This window comes from Trichosurus vulpecula, chromosome 1 (assembly GCF_011100635.1).
Source record: "Trichosurus vulpecula isolate mTriVul1 chromosome 1, mTriVul1.pri, whole genome shotgun sequence".
In the NCBI taxonomy this organism is placed as follows: Eukaryota; Metazoa; Chordata; class Mammalia; order Diprotodontia; family Phalangeridae; genus Trichosurus; species Trichosurus vulpecula.
Genome location: NC_050573.1, coordinates 167,121,166 through 167,138,737, shown reverse-complemented (window position 1 = coordinate 167,138,737; position 17,572 = coordinate 167,121,166). Strand labels below are relative to the sequence as shown.

Sequence of the window (17,572 nt, the reverse complement as noted above, 5' to 3'; positions counted from 1 at the left end):
GCAAGTTAGACTGTAACTTCAGAGGCCTGATGGTAAAGTATGCCTCTCCTGCCTCTTGGGAAAGAGCTGGTGGACTTTGTTTTTGTTGTCCAGTCATTTCAGTCATGTCCAATTCTTTGTGACCCCATTTGGGGTTTTCTTGGCAAAGATGCTGGAGTGGTTTTTACTGTTTTCTTCTCCAGCTCATATTACAGATGAGGAAACTGAGGCAGGCAGGGTTGAGTGACTTGCCCAGGGTCACACAGCTAGTAAGTGTCTGATGGTGAGATTTGAATTTAGGAAGATGAGTCTTCCTGACTTCCTGCCCAATCTCTCCACTGTGTTAGGAGGCATCTGTAATCAGATGTGGCTATGGGTGGATTTATTTTGTTTACCTGCTCATGTTTGTTATAAGGGAGGTTTCTGTTGACTGACAAGGGGTGGAGAGAGTCTTTGGGAAGTGGAAGTGGAAGTGGTAGGAAGGAGGGAGGGAGCTCTTCTGTTTTGGGGAGGGAGAGTTGTTGGGTAGTGATAGTAATGCCACAAAACAAGAAGAAAAGAAGGAAAATGAAACATTAAAAAAAATACAGAGAAGAGCAAAAGGAAACTCAGAAAGAGACACAGACAAAAACAAGGTAGTTTTGTTACTATTATGTTAAGTTAAATGGATGCTTTAAAAAAACAAATCATAAGTAACAGATGTACGTATTTTCCTATACAATTCGTTTTTGTTGGTTATTGTCAAGTACATGATAAAAATTAAGGTGAGAAAGGCAATGACCATGATTAAAAAAAAAAGAAGACTGGGGCATCAAGAGAGTGGTCAAACTATCGATCTCTTCCATCCCAAAATGAAAGGTTGAAATCCCTTGATACTTTCTGCTTTCAAATTGGAACGAGTTAAAGGATTGCTGAGTGGCATGGCCCCTGTACAGGTCGATGGGCTGCCTCCTCACCCCTTTTTCAAGTGTGGAAGGACAGGATTGGACTAAATATACCCTCTAAGGGCCCTTTCAGTTGTTGGCGCTGTGTGATTCTAGTCTCACTTTGGGGTACAACCTCAGCTCGTAGTCTTGACTGTGGGGTAAGCACCCCTCACAAGGCTTGGCAGAGCCATTTAGGGACTATCTCCAGTTCTGTGAAGTGCTGTGATAGTGGGCCAGAAAAGAGGGGTGTCAGGAAATAAGGTTTAATGTGACTTAGGGAAGCAAACCCACCTAAATGGAGCAGAACCTAACAGTGGCAGGATTGTAATAGGTTTTGTTAGTCCGTGCTCTCTGACATTGAATTTAATGAAAATGTGCTGATTATGGAAAGAAATGCTTGCATTCTCTTAGTCTAAGGATAGGGAGAACAAGTTGCAGCAGATGGTGGTCAGGCAGGGAGAAGACTTGGTAACGCTTCGGTGAGTGAGTAACCAGTAGTCATCAGTATTTCTTGAGTACCTTCTGTGTGCCAGGCACCGTGTGCCAGGATTGCAGATACAAAGAATGGAACAGCCCTTACCCTCAGGGAAATTATATCCTGTGGGGGAAGACATCATGTACAACTTATATATGTTTTAATGTATAGAAAATAAGTTCAGGGTAATTTAGTAGCTGGGGGAAGGAAGAGGAATCAGGAAAGGTCTCGTTGCCCATCATCTTGACCTATGTCTTCTCCCTGGACTCCAGTGACTCTGGAGGAGAGAGTGAGGCTGGTGACTTTTCACAGCCCTGCTTCACTTAAATCCAACTCACAAGTCAAGACATCACAATTGGTCCTCTTGGAGAACAAAGGATGGACAGCAACAATAACACATTGGAAGCCCTTAGTCCCCTTGGGCCTCTCTGTCTGATTGAATGACTTCTTCCAGAACCTCTATTAAAGGAGGGCACCCAGGCCAGTCATATCTCATTTCTCTCAAGACCATACTCCGGACTTGTTTGGCTCATCCTCTACTCCCACCCCGCTTCAGTTTCCTTTTTTATATTGTCTTCCCTCATTAGAGTGTAAGCTCCTCTAGGGTGGGAATTGTCTTTGTGCTTGCATTCATATTCTCAGCTCTTAGCACTAGCCAGGTACCTGGTACACAGCAAGTGAAATGCTTGTTGCCTGGCACACTGTAAATGCTTGTTGCCTGGTATACTATGAGTGCTTAATAAATGCTTGTTGCCTGACTAATAGGAACCACAAGAAGAACACTTTGACTGGATCAGAGAGTGTACAAACCAAAATGATCTAGAATACTGGGAAAGTAGGTTCAAGCCAATTTGCAAAGGACTTTAAGTGCAAAAACTAGGGATTCCTATTTGGTTCTAGATGTACCAGGCAGCTACTGAAGTTTATTGAGCAGTGGATTTGCATAGTCAGACCCTGCTTTTGGATTATTCCTTAAGTAGCTATGGGGAAAAAAAATATATTGGAGGGAGGAGAAACTCCAATCAAGGAGACCAGATAGGATGCTACTTCAGTGATCTAAGTGAGAGGTAACAAGGGTCAAAAGGGGAGCAGTAGATCTGTGAGTTGGGGAAAAAAAGATGACTGATGGGAAAGATATTGTGCGACTAGAAGCATCGAGACTTAGCGCCTGATTGGATGTGTGCAGTGAGGGAGAGAAGAGCTGCTGTTGACTCGGGAGTTGTGAATCTGGGTGACTGAAAAGATAGCAGTGTTCCCTGTGCAGAAATAGGGAAGTTCAGAGCCGGGGAGGGCGTGTGGGGTGTGTACATGTGGGGGGAAGACAATGAGTCCAGTTTTGGACATGACGAGTTTGAGATGCATGGGGGGACATGTTTGAAATGTTGAATAGGCGGGTAGTGATATAGAAGTGGACTTCGGAAAGAGACTGGGTGTGTGTGTGTGTGTGTGTGTGTGTGTGTGTATTTATATATATATATACACACATACACGTACATGTGTATATGCTCACATTACATATTTATATATGTTTATGTATATCAGGATAGAAGAGTGAAGAGTAAGGACATTTTTGCCAAATTTATTCCAAAATTTATGGTTTTAATTGACCAAAAAGTATTGAAAAGTATTTGCATGCCAGTTTTTTGTCAACTCTCTCTTAAATTGTGTCTTTACCAAGTCTAGTTTTGGTCTTACTAGAAAATATTCTTAAAAAATAAAAACAAATTTAAAGAAATAAAAGATTTAAGTGACAGAGGGTTGATACGTGTTTTATCCAGATTTATCCAGATAATTGTTTCCATTCTCCCCTCCTTGGGACTTGTGCAGATAGCCATAGAGCCTGAAGGAGGCATTTCCCTCTATGGGACCTGCTGTCCTCTTTCATGCTCACTGCTTTTTCTGTAAGACTTCTCATTGCCCTAGAAGTGGGCTGCCAATCAAGTGAGCGGTAAAAAGGGGAACCTTGCATTTAGGCATCGTGCTGGCAGGCTGTGCTTCTGCTCCAAATTTGAATTAAGTAATAATAATGATTTGAGGTCTGGGGTTTTTCCCAGGGTGGAGGAGAGGGGGGTTTAATGACCATAGGCTTGGTCTTATGTCACAGTCTTCCCTGGAAATACCCGGCTCTGAGACACACAAACGACAGAGGTCCGCACAAAAATCATAACGTGATTTCCCACCTCCTGATTTTCTTGGAAAAGGCATTTCTAGGAATGTAGTGCCTCATTAGGCTAAAATAGCCTAATGCCTAGCTGGGTTGTGAGTCATAGATGCTTGGTGAACATTTCCCTCCCTAACATTTTCTGTTTTTTACCTGTTTAGTCGGCCTAGAGAAACCACATAGCACGTAGTCCTGCCAAAGGGTCTTGGCTATGCCAGATACTGCCTTGTATTACAATCAAGTGATGGAAAAGATTCAGAGCTCCTCCATAGAGTTGTGGTCATAAGACTTTATCATCTATTGTGGTAGACCCACCCGTAGGCTGAAGTGGGATGGTGGAATGAGCCTCAGTTTGAGGACTGACTCTGATACTGCCTCAGGCAAATCAGTTTGCTCTTCTGGGCCTCAGTTTCCTCTTCTGTAAAGCAGAGAAGTTGGCAAGATGACCCCTCAAGGGCCTTCCAGTTTTCAGGTGCCTGGGATCCTAGGATCCCCAGCTTCCTCATTTCTGGACTTGGCCAAGCTTAGTTTATACTGACTCAGGGAGATGCTGCCTTGGTGACCGACATACCCTCTCTGGTTATAACATATGAGAGAGGCCCTGACTTTAATACACATGGTACCCAAAAATAAGCTGGGTTTCATAGTGTGGGTGGTTGGGGGGAGTAAGTGCAGGTGTAAGAACCAGATGTAAGAAATTGTCCCCACTTTAAGGTTTCGGTAAAAGGATTAGGCCATCGTCATCATTGTAGTTAGATGCTTGCTCCCTGCTGTAGATTTTGATGGTGCTTGCTGAGATTTTGGAGGGCCTCATCTAGGAACATGGTAGTGGGTGTATTTCGATGACTGTATAATTTAGAGTATGGCCTTGTCATCTGTGCATCCTCAGACCCTTTTGTTTCTACTTAGAATATTTGTCATTTCTTGATTTTTCTTGTTGGTTTGTTCTTACATACCCCTTATCATTGACCCAGATCTCCCCTCCACCAGAAAAGTATACCACAAAGAAGGGGAAAGACGCTCAGACCTGGGGGTTTGGGAGGGAAATGATGTTGAGGTGGACAAAGTGAGTGGTAAGGGCTTTTCTGAATAGGATCCTAGGATTCAGGGCTGGAAGGAGCCTTAAAGAGCATCTGGTCCAATCTCTTAAAAGCTTCAGATGAGAAAACTGAAGCTCGGGGCAGAGAAATGACTTCCCCTAGGAAGTAAATTAAATCGAACTGGTATTCGAACCCGTGCCCCTTTATGCCAGTTCCACTGCTCCTCCCATTACACTGTACTGCCCCCAGAGTATGTGGGGGTGCAAGGGGAGCTCCTCAGCTTCATGTTCCTTCCATCTTATCTAGCTCATCAGGGTACTGGGAGGCAAGCATTCATTCTTCTCTGAGAGCCCACTGCCTTTTTAAAGTCGCGGTTCACACCTGAGAGGGAGAGAGGTTAAGCCATTTTCATGTACTCTTGGTAAATGTTTATAGACTTGCATCATTTTCCAGGCCTCTATCAATGAGAGAATTTGAGTAAGAGACAAAGGTTAGTCTTCTTAGTTCTACCTAGAGTTCTCCACTGGGTAGAATATATTTATGCCCTGCAGATGTTGGCTACAGGCATAAATACATGCATGTATAAACATAAGCAGTATGGCACAGTATGTTGAGTGCCGGGCATGAGAGTCAGGAAGATGAGTGTTCAAATCCCACCTTCTAGGTTTTGTAGCTCTGACCATGGCCAGTCATTTAGTCCCTTTGAGCCTCAGTAAAACCCTGTAAAATGGAGATGATACTGTCTGTGTTTCCTATCCCATAGAGCTGTTGCGAAACTTAAATACATTTTTAAAAAGTATGAAAAAGTCTTTGAAAACTTTAAAGCACCACATTTATGGTACGTATAATTATTAGTTATGCATATATACGCACGTGCACACACACACACACACACAGGGTGAGATATACCTGTATATCTAGGTCTGTGTGTCTGTAGAAGGTAACTGGCTTTTTCGTGTCCACTGCTGCCCCCATGCCAGTTGGCTGTTTCTGTTGGGATTTTGCCAGTTAATTATCTTCTGTTATTTGATTTTTGATTGAGTTTTTTTTCACTTCTGAGTTCCTATCCTTTTTGAGGTTTTTTTTCCCCCTTGCCCTGTGCTAGGCAGGAAAGCACAGTGGTTCTGAAAACTTATCACAGGCTGACCCATCCTGAGCCTTCCCGGCCTTCTTACACTTGGCTCCCCATCCGTGGCCTCTGTGAGCCGGTCACAGGGGCCGTTTGGCTGCTCTTTAAACGTAGCATTCCGTCTCTGAGCTCCCACTCCCTGCTTTTTCATTGGCTGGTCTCCATACCTGAAGAGTGTGCCCTCCTCACCTCCACCCCTTAGCTTCCTCTAAGACTCGGCCATCTTCTGCAGAGGTCTTTCCTGAACTGTCCAGCTGCTAACAGGGTTGGGGGGCCTGTGGCAGGTTCAGAGATTACCTTCTACTTATTACATTATACATCTCTTCGATAAGTAGTTGTTTGCATTTTTCCCCCATTAGAAATTAAACTCCTTGAGGGCAGGTATTGTGTCTTTGCCTTTTATTTCCTCAGGGCTTCACTGTATGCCTGGCACATAGTAGGTGCTCGGTAAGTGCTTGTGGACTAACACTAGAACATCTACATTATTCTCAGGGTGGTCTTACAGTGTGATACAAAATACAACTCACCCCAAATGTGTTCTCCTTAAAAATGTGTTTTCCGTTACTGATTTGGCTTTGTGGTAGGGGGATGACGGGACAAGATACATCTTCAGCAGCAGTTACATACACCCCAAGATTTTTGGCCTCTCCCTAGGAGTAAAAAGTGTTGTTCTTAATAGCAAGTAAACAGAGCTGAGATTCGGTGTAGCAAAGGAAGAGAACCATCTGAGGCATAGCATGCAGGGGGTTACAGGTTTCAAACAGTAGGGGTCGGACAGTGGGTCAAGGGAGGTAGTTTTCAAAACCTGCCCAGGTCATCTGTGTCCCTTATCCGTTCCCTCTTGATGCCATTCTGAAGGAAGACCCGTTGGACTGTATAGTTAAAGTTGGCCAGAGTTGGAGAGAATTATATACAACTAAGATTTTGTTAATTAGTATGGTCATAAGACTATAAATTTTGAGACAGTTTCTGGACTGCGGAGGTCATCTATTCCAGGGGTCAGCAAACTGTGCCAACTCAGAGTAAGCAAAGAAGGTTTTGTTCATTTAAAGTTTTATTGTGTTTTAAGATGGAGAAACTATTCATAGCTCACAGAGCATACAAAAGCAGAGTAGGCTGGATTTGGACCTCTGACAAGAGTTTGGAGATGCCTGGTCTAGTCTATGTCAGTGCTGGGTTTTGAACCCAGTTCCTCTGACTCTGGGGGCAGCTAGGTGCAACTAGAGCACTAGGCCTGGAGTTGGGAAGACCCAGCTTCCTGAGTTCAAATCTGACCTCAGATACTGTATGGTCTTGAGCAAGTCACTTAACCCTATTTGCCTCAGTTTCCTCATCTGCAAAATGAGCTGGAGAAGGAAATGGCAAACTACTCCAGTATCTCTGCCAAGAAAATCCCAATGGGGTCATTAAGAGTCGGACACGACTGAAAAGCCAGGACCAAACAGCAACAACCACCACGTCTGACTCCAGGTCTCTATTACACCTCAGCAAGCTGACTTTTAGGAATTTGGGAGCTAAGCCCGTGCCTATTCCCAAATAGGTCATCGTGGCAGTCTGTGTTCTCTTGGGCTTGGGCTTGGCAGTATGGGTGTGGTTAGCTCATCTACGGGGTTCTTTGTCATGGATTTCTGGCTTGGCATCCTGGGGTGGACCGGAAGGACACCGTGGATCCCATTGTTCTGTGGAAAACAGGAAAACAACATTCAGGGGCTTCTGAAATCTCTGGCATCCTTGTGAGTTTCACATGTTTGTTGATATCATTGACAGAGGTGGTTCACCTTTTTGAGAATTTGAGGTTTTACACTTAGATGTTTCTTTTACTCAGAGGCTGCTTAAACATTGAGATTTACTGCTTCCCTGTCTTGTTTTTTCTCCCCTGCCCAGGACAAGACATTTTAAAGAGAGTATCAGGTTCATTCATGAATGCCGGCTTAGAGGTGAGGGCTGTCTTGTACACTGGTACGTATATCTACTGCCTAAGAATATTCTTGTCAACAAGCTTGTTAACTTTCCCCAACCCGTGTTTTGGCCACCTGTTTTTTCCATATAATTATTAGTTTGGATCCTTAGTCAGAGTTTCTACCTGCAATGAATCCTGAATATTAGGAGACAGCAGAAAAAGCCCTGGACCCTGGGGGTCAGGAGAACTGTATTCTAGTTCCTGCTTACCTATTTAATGTCTGTGTGACTGTGGGCAAAATCATTTAAAGCCTCATTTCTTCCTTTTGGAAATTATTAGATTGGATTAAATGATCTCCAATGTTCCTTCAAACCCAAATAATTAGCTGTTTTCATTTTTGCCCTTAATCTCCTCCCCCGTGCTTGGCACATAGTAGGCACTTAACAAATTCTTGTTGAATTAAATATTTTGCTACACTCCCCTCTTTCCTTCCCCTCCTACCGTTTTATACATTTATCTTAATTGATATTTTCATTCACCAAAGACTGTACCTAGGATCCCAATTGTTTTTCATTCTGAGCTGTGTAGTCAGGGATTGTTTTGACCCTTGAGGTTTTGTGACCAAAGAAATTGCTCTTTCTAAGCTTCCCCTTATCATTCCAGTAGAATAGCTTTGGGTTGTGAGTTTCTGCCCTGAAACTTGAATGGCCTTTAGACACTATTCCGTCCCTCTGCTGGGGAATTTTTTTTCCACATGTAGGTGTTTCATTTTATTTAGTATTGTGTTACTAAGATACCACTGGGTTATTTTCTACAGATTCTCTAATTATAAACTGTTTTGTTTATTTGTTTGTGGTGATTAATTGCATTGCTTTGAGTATTAACAAAATTTGGTTCATTTTACTGGTAGCTACATGCATGCACGTGTGTGTGTATGTATATCTATATCTATATTAGATATGAAAGGTGGAGGAAGAGCAATTATATAAGAGGTGTCAGTAAACTAAGGTGAGTTTAAACATATTTTCAAAATATTTTATCTTGGAAACATGAAAGAATGTTCCTAGCTTTATGTCGCAGACACTATATAGTATATATTCAGACACTGTAATGAGGTTGAGTACTAGTGTGTACTTTATACACAGTATGCTGGGCCTAGAATCAGGAAGACCTGAGTTCAAACTCAGCCTCAGGCACTAGCTTCGAAACCACAGTCAAGTCACTTAACCCTGTTTGCCTCAGTATCCTTATCTGTAAAATGAGCCCCAGAAGAAAATGGCAAACCACTCCAGTGTCTTTGATAAGAAAACCCTAAAAAGTGGGGTCACGAAGAGTCGGATGTGACTCAACAACAATACCCTGGAAAAAAGAAATTTCATTGTAGCTCTTGACTCTTCCCCTCCAGCACGTGCGAAATCACAGCAGTGATAGCTCAACATTTTCATAGTGATTTACTGACTGCTAAGAGCTTTGCAAACAGCACTGCAGGTATTGTATATCTCTTTACAGATTAGGAAGCTGAGGCCTGGAAAGGCTAAGCGACCTTCCCACAGTCATAGAACTAGGTAGAGTTACAAACATAGTGTCACAGCCATTTGTTTAAATTGTTTAACTTGCACTATGGCTCTGTTTCCCATTATTGTTGTTCAGTTGTGTCTGACTTTGTTACTCCATTTGGGGTTTTCTTGGCCAAGATACCGGAGTGGTCTGTCATTTCCTTCTCCCAGCTGAGTTTACAGATGAGGAAACTGAAGCAGACAGGGTTAAGTGACTTGCCCAGGGTCTCAGAGCTGATAAGTGTCTGAGGCCAGAATCGAACTCAGGAAGATGAGTTGCCTTGACTTCAGTGCCAGCACTCTTTCTATCCACTGTACCATCTGGCTGCCCTTGCTGTTTCCCATGACCATACCTACTATCATTACTGACTTCATTTGTCAGTTCAGTGACAATTTTTGAACATAGCCTTTCTGTCTGTTGAAAGTAGAGAAAACATTGGACACTTCTCAACTTCCATGAAGTAGGAGCTCCACCTTCTTTTGAGATGTCTGGAATGAAGTTTCTATTTAAGAGTAAAATGGTACTTATTAGTGAATGAACAGCTCTTTATAAATGTAAACAATTCCCTGTTGGCAGAGGGGAGTATGCTATGTTTTTACCTGTATTTGAATGTGATTATATGTGTTGGCCTGGGCATTCATAGTACTTCAGGCAGACTGCCCTCTGAATACTTGAGTTTTAGGACTTAGAATTTTGTTCCTATCTCACACCACTCCTTAGGATTCTCCCAGAGTCCTACTTCATGCTTGTGATAACATTACCTGCTGGGTGATGGAAGCATCAGTCTAAGCTGAGCTGTTGCTTTTTACGACACTTGTGTTTTAAACTGCCCTTCAGGTAGGAGGAGGTAATTAAATGTTTGGTTTTTAAAAGCCTCTCACTTAAGAGGTGTGGCAGCTGCCTTGTTTATTGACTTCATAAAACTCTTTGGATGCATAGAGGAAAACACATTCCGGAAAGGTCTCTACTGATGAAGCACTGTTAAAGCAAGGCCCTACAAAATTCCTCAATGGAGGCAAAGGCAGAGATGATTTTATTCATAAAAGCACTGAGTGTAGATGGCAAGTGAGGTATTAAAGCCAGATAATGCGGGTTCACCAAAAATGTTTGCCAACATCATGGAACATGTCCTGGCCTAAGAAGAATTGGCCAAGTAAAAGGAGGATTCTTTATGGATGATGTAATTCTCCAAGTGTTCCTCATTACAGATGACATTAATTTCGTGATGAACATAATTATAATTGTTAATAATTAATCAAGTACTAAAATGCTTCAAAGCCTCCTTAGTGAAATAATAATATATTTCAGTCTAACCATCCACACTGAAGGAAAGATACATTTTGCCCATATTATAAGGCTAGATGGGTATTTTATTGAATGAGTCCATCAATGTTTATATATTAAATAAGCATTGGAGATGGATAATGAACTGGGTTTGGAGTCAGATTATAGCAGATCAGGCTGTACTGCATTTTAGAAATGGTGTAGATCTTTGAATGATGCCAAACTACATCCTGCCCCAAAAGACCATCTTTTGTACATATATTCTTCTGGTGATACTATAGAGGTGAGTATCCTGGAATTAAAATGACATATAAACCAAAAGAAAACCAAAGGACCACATGATGTTTGTAAACTACCACATGTTTGTGTCCATCACTGATTTGTGCAAGAGCCCCAGGTGTGTGTCTGACCAGTAGAGGTCAGCTGTCCAGAGTAAGAAGGAGAGAAAACAAAATGGCCAGCCTGGGAGGTCCATTTTGAGTAAATCCTCTGTGAAGAAGATTTGGGAAAATACAGACAAGAAAGGACAGGATGAATGACAGGCATGGAAGGGCTGCAGTTTTTAGCAGTGAAGGGAATGGCCTATTCTAGTGAAAACACTGGTTCTTCAGAGCATTTTTATAGATTAAGCTGGCTACATTTAATTTGTAACAAACAATAGCTCTATTGAGAAATGGCTTCAGAAACCAGATTCATAGAAATAAAAAGACCCATTTTCAGAAGTGATCAATGATGTTACTAGTATTAAAAATTCTTCAATTGGCAGATTCACTTCTGCATCACTTTACATTTCATCCTTTCCTCATGCATTTAAATGCGTTTTGGTTCACAAACTGCTTAATAATGGAGGCCAAGGAAGCAGCAGAGGTTGGACAAATCAAGCTAAAATTTCAATATTAAATATCAATCACAAAAGGAAAAGGAGCATTTTTTATTCTAATTCAATTCTCTCGGAAAATAGAGTTGTGTATATATGTATCATTTCAGTAATGTATTTGTGGGGCAGAATAGAACTTATCTGCTCACTAGTAAATCTTGGAGAGCAGGACTCATGTTGCTCCCTCCCCTTTGACTTGTGTTACTAGATTGTTGGTATTAAATTGCAGTTGGGGCCAAAGGCTATGAACTGGCAGATTTCACGGGAAGAAGTCTAAGCTATCAACAATTATATGAAAAAAATGCTTCAAATCACTAATAATTAGAGAAATGCAAATTAAAGCAACTCTGAGGTTCTACGTCATGTCCATCAGAGCAGCAAAGTTGACAAAAAAAAAAAAAGATGAAGAAATGACAGATGTTGAAGGGGCTGCAGGAAAACAGGCATGTTGATGAATTGCTGGCAGAGCCATTTGGTCCATTCCAAAGTGTCTGGGAACTAGTTTTCCCAGAGTTACTAAACTATATCATATTCTTTGACCAGGCAATACCACTGCAAGATCTATACCTCAGGGTGATCTAAGAAAGAGGAAAAAGACTCGTATGTGCAAAAACATAGCAGCTGTCTTTGTAGTAGCAAAGAATTGGAAACTGAAGGAGTGCCCATCTATTGGGGAATGAATGCCTGAAGAAATTATGGCATGTGAATGTAATGGAATCCCACTATACTTTTAAGAAGTGACAAAAGGGATGATTTCAGAGAAACCTGGGAAGACTCGTGTGAACTGATGCGAAATGAAGTGAGCAAAATCAAGACTCCAGTTTCTACAGTATAATGCTATTCTCAACTTTGTAAAGACAAAACATTTTGAAAGACTTAAGAACTCCGATGAGTGCCATGACCAACTGCAGTTCTGGGGAACCACTAAGGAAGTGCTCTACCAACCTCCTGACAGACCCAGAACATAGGAGACATATATTTTTGAACATGGCCAACATAGGAATTATTTTGCTTAATTGTATATATTTATTACAATGGTTTCATTTTTACTTTTTTTTTCCCCAAGAGGAGGAGATAAGAGGAAGAGAAAATAAAAGTTGAAAAAAATTAAAATTAAAAGGGATTCTCCTTCCTCAAAAAAAAAATTTTGCAATTGGAACCTCACGCAGACTCACTTGTCTCTTTACTCTTCAGCCTGGCTGGTGTTTCCAGAAGTGTGACTTTGGTGGTCGCTTACATTATGACGATTACTGATTTTGGCTGGGAAGATGCACTACACATGGTTCGGGCAGGAAGGTCTTGTGCCAATCCCAACTTGGGCTTCCAGAAGCAGCTCCAGGAGTTTGAAAAGAATGAAGTTCACCAGGTAACCTTGGGAGCTTTTCGTGTGTGTTGACTGAAGCCTCTGTACCAGGGCCTTCTGTTCTTAAAGCTATGGAATCATATTATTCTAGAGCACCCTTTGTATAATTAATTGTATAATACTACAACCCCCTTCAGCCATAGAGGTCTTCTCTCAGCCCCACCCTTTCATTTTACAGATGGGGAAATTGAGATTCAGACTTGGGGAAATGACTTGGTCAAAGGCAAACATAGTGTCACAGCCATAGAAGGAGCTAGAGAGTAGCAGTGACTGAACCAGCATGTAGTGCCCCTTCCCTGCCTGACCTATGCTCAATACTCAGAGGGTATTTGACTTATGGGCCCCTGCAGCCCTCTGGCTCACATTCCAGTCTGACAGGTCAAGACTTCTTTTAGTAGCATTTCTACTACAGTGGACTTATGGAATAAAGAAGCCTTGCATGGAGGGTGGGGAGTGGGGGTACGTATGAAGTGAGCCTAGGAACAGAGATGGTTATGGGAACAACCTAAGTTAGATGCAGTTATTTGTTGCATGGGATAGAGGGTAGACTAGAAATGGAAAATCAGTTTATGCAGTGGTATTCAGTGAGACCCCCAAAAACATGTTGACAGTTCCAAACATAGAGAAGCCCTTTTCTTGGCCTTCTTTTGCAAACTTAGAGAACTCAGAGCCCAAACAGCTTGTTGGCTGTGAGGCATTGCCACTATATTTTGAATTTATAGGGAGAACAACTTGTAGAACATTTCTTTCTCCCTTTGCTCCGGGTTTCTCGGTTCTTCCCTTCCTCTTCTAATCCCGAGGCATTGTACAGGCTCGTTTTCTCACACTCAGGTTGTTGACATTATGGCTTTGTTTTGCTTTTTTCGATGACTTCACTCTTAAACCTTTCAAGGATAATGCCTTTCTCAGCATTTTGTGGTTGGAAGAGCAGATGGGGACCATTCATCATTTAGTCAGTCAGTGAGCAAGGATCTCATGCCAGGCACTGTGCTAAACTCCAGGGGGACAAAAGAAGGCAAAGAGATGGTCTGTGTCCCTCAAGGAGCTCATCTTCTGGTACGGAACACGACATCCAGACAGTGGTGCACATACAAGATATATACAGTGAAGGTGTGAGAGTGTTCATCCTTCACTTTTGAAGGCTAAAAGGAAGGTAACCACAGAAGGAAGGAACTAGCCTCTCAGGGACTTGGAAAGGCTTCTCACAGAGGTGGTATTTGAACTGAGTAGTGAGGAGAACCAAGAGACAGCGGCGCGGGCAGGGGGAGCATTCTAGGCATTGGTGGGAAGGGCATGGCGGATATGGAGGAACATCAAGGAAGCCATTGTGACGTGGCTGAGGAGTAAAGTATCAAAAAAGACTGGAAAGGCAGGAAGGGGGCAGGTGATAAAGGGCTTTAAAAAGGATTTTATATTTGATCTGGAAGAATAGGGAGCCTTTGGAGTTTGTTGAGGAGGGAGGTGACATGGTCAGACCTCCACTTTGGCAGTGGAGTGGGGAGAAATAGATGCAGGAAGAGCAACCAGAAGGCTCTTTCAGTAGTCCAGCCTTGAGATGATGAGGGCCTGGGCCAGGGTGGTGGTATTTATTCAACAAACATTTATTAAGCCCTTACTACTGTGTGTAGAGAATATGCCACATGCCTCCCTGTTGCTGTGTGGGAAAATCTAAACAGTTTGGGTTATTGGGCTGAGTGTGTGTGTGTGTGTGTGTGTGTGTGTGTGTGTGTGTGTTTGTTTGTGTGTGTATGAGTGATGGTTTTGTTTTTGAACCTCCCCAGTTTCGGCAGTGGCTAAAAGATGAGTATGGAGATGACCCTTTGAAGGATGCAGAAGAAGCCAAAAACATTCTGGGTAATTACAAAGAGCAAGCACGTGCAGAGCCACCCCAGCAGCATCCCAGCGGGAGGCGGTGGAATAGCTTTTCGACCCTGCCGTCGCTAGCCTGCAATAACTATACTACGGAGACATAACTCAACGGGATGCAGTCTTCTTCTTCCTCCTCCTCCTCTTCCTGCTTGTCTTTCATATTTTCTGTATGCACTGTGGTGTACTGGACCCCTTTGCAGTCTGTACGGTGTTGGGACAGGAGGGCTGCCTGGGGTGATGGTGGTGGAGGTCTGGTAGTTGTAGTGGTGAAGGAATTGAGGGCTTCTCCTACTGCAGATATTCGTTCTCTGGGCATCGTCTCCTTGCCCTGCAATTTCAGACTCTTCCTCCAAGTGGCCCCAGTCTTAGCTTGCTTTGCAAAAGGGATGCTGCTCAGTTACAGTACACTGCTGTGGAAGGGGAGGGGGTGTGTGTGTGCACACACACGTGTTTGTGTGTCCATTGTGTGTACACAAATGTGTGTCCTTGTATATATGATAATGATTATTTTATATATGTGTGTTTGTGTGTGTATGTGTGTGTGTATATATATATATATATATATATATATATATATATATATGTATATGTACACACACATATACAACGCCACCAATATTAGAATCATGAATAGCTTTTTGTGGGTCCAGGCCTCTATGCAGAAGTATCTAAGCCATTCATTAACAAAAAAACTCTGGAAGAAAAAATGCATTGTACATATGTGAGCTGACATTTAAAAAACCTCAAGGACATAAATTGGGGGGCTAGAAGGAGCAGTGTTCTTCCCCAGGGGCCTAGTTTGGGGTGATTTAGGGATTGATGGCAGAGGGGGATGGAGAGATGAGATAGAAGAGCATCTGTGGAAAGTGGTCCCTAGAAACTGTTTGGTCTCCTTGAGCCAGTGGCCCCTGGCGGGTCAGGGTTTGTTCTGGAGGATGTTAGAGCTATCTTCCAGTCATCCTGGCCTGGTCCAGGTGGTTTCCACATCTTTCTGGAAGGTCAGGGCACTTTTGAGCAGGCTGCTCACTCTGCTAGTTCTGCTGGATGTCGACTGTCAGATGTTGACCACAAGGCACCATCCTCATCACCAGGACCCTCTCAAAGGTTCCTTCATGCATAGGTTTATTTTTTGCCCTCACTCTGTAATAGGCTTCTCTCAGGATTCCTTTGTGTCTGTAGGGATCTGTGCATTGTGTCCAAAGAAAGTGTTTATTAAGCACCTGGACAGTGTTCACTAATAAATGCCTGAGCATCGATTAAGCACTTTTGTTTGTATTGTTGGACTTGGGAGTTGACCTCAGCTACCTCACAGAAAGTGGTTGGTTTTTTGTTTGGGCTTTGTTTTTTGTTTTTAAACTGATGAACCCAACCTGTAAGTAGACACGCTCAATCTTTTTGGGCAGAGAAATGAAAGGATTTCAATGCCCACCCAGGCCATTTGAAAGTTTCTATCTTTGGCTTGAATAATGATGCTTCTGGTAGGTCTGAACTTAGGTATTAAAGCAGAGGACAGCAGTATATGGGTACAGATGTATAACCTCTTCCTTGGGTGCACTTGGGAGCAGCAGTAGGTATTATCCGCTGGGCTCTGCTGTCTTCCAGGGAGTCTCCACTCCCTAATGCCAACTCAGACTTTTTAAGCACGCAGAGCTCCGAGAATGAAAAAATGTACCCGTCCTCTCCCTAAAAAGATGTTGCGACACTGTTGCTCTGAATGCCACCACAAAAGAACCCCTGAATAAGAAGAGAAGCTATCCTGTGCATTGTAGGGTCTGTGTTCAAGGTGAGCCATTTGGGGAATGCTGTGTTTCTAGATAAAAGCTATTTGCCACAAATATAGCAGTGGAGGAGGGAGATGCTATTGGGTGCAGTCATGACTTTGTACCCCAAACAAGAACAACAAAAATACCCTGCCTTTTGAGAGCATTTTTGTCAAACCAAAAAGGAAATTTTACTGAAGTTAGAGTATTGAGTTCTTAGTTTCTAAGTACATAAATGTGTGTGTGTGTGTTTTGGAATATCTAAATATCATGCGTAACCCAAAATGCCATTTTAAATAGTGGTTGCCAGTGATGCTCTTTCTCCACAGCAACAGCCGGATTTCTGAAATATTTGGCATTACTAAGAAGACTAGTGGACAGTTGAAGATGTCTGCTTCTTACCATATTTGCGGAAGTCATTCTTTGCATACCTATAGTTCCTGAGCTTCCTCTCAGTGCCAAAAAGAAAAAAAAAGGGAAAATCAATAACCTGTGGTCATTTTCTAGATTTCCAGTTTTGAGTGTCTACTGATCTCATTTAGGCTCCTGTCTTTTGTGATTGAAAATGGATGCTCTGTCGTGACATAGTGTATGCTTTGAGGAATTGGGGTTACTGTTTGGCCAAAAGAAAATTATTTGCACACTAAAAACCTGCTTTAGTTGGATTTAAATTTGGATGATTTGGGGGGAGGGGTGCGGGGGAGGAGGAAGACAACAGTTCAGAGTATTAGACACGCTTTCCCTATTCTGGTTTCTGGTGTAATGCTGATTGTTTCTTAGACTTGATTTGAATGGAGAAGTTGGCAGCCTTTGGGAACTTTCATCCCATGAGCTCTTTGGAACCTCAGAGGGGCACTGTGCAAAGCTTTTCACCCCATTTGTATTTTCTCCATGATGTATGTCATCTATGATGTGTGTTTAATCAAAGCTCCATGTTTTTATTAATAAAGACTACCTTTCCTAACTTTACCTCTGTATTCTTTCTTCATTGAAGGACGGTCATGTCTATTTTTACAGGTAAGACATTCCAGAATGGGATTCCAGTTGGTTTGGTTGTGGCATCTTAGACTGCTCGTCTTCATGTAACCCCTATTTCTCTCATATCTCTTAGTAAGGAATCTGAGCTGTGGGGTATGAATTCATTTCACCTTAGGAGAAAATAGTCATGTACCATGAAAGGAATCAGAATAGTAGGACCCTCTTCAGTATATAAAAGGACAGCCTGGGTTCCCAGAAGTGAATCACTTAGTAT

The 17,572-nt window shown here is 42.5% G+C and overlaps 1 protein-coding gene across 1 annotated transcript in view; it reads left to right on the top strand.

Moving 5' to 3' along the window:
* Positions 1-17,289, top strand: part of DUSP22 (dual specificity phosphatase 22) — a 78,656-nt gene extending 61,367 nt beyond the window's left edge. Inside the window, exons 5-7 of the mRNA XM_036740803.1 lie at positions 7,595-7,669; positions 12,523-12,694; positions 14,473-17,289. Of these exons, the coding sequence (XP_036596698.1) occupies positions 7,595-7,669; positions 12,523-12,694; positions 14,473-14,664 (439 nt within the window). The 3' untranslated portion in view covers positions 14,665-17,289. The remainder of the gene's footprint in view (positions 1-7,594; positions 7,670-12,522; positions 12,695-14,472) is intronic.
* The last annotated feature ends 283 nt before the right edge of the window (positions 17,290-17,572 follow it).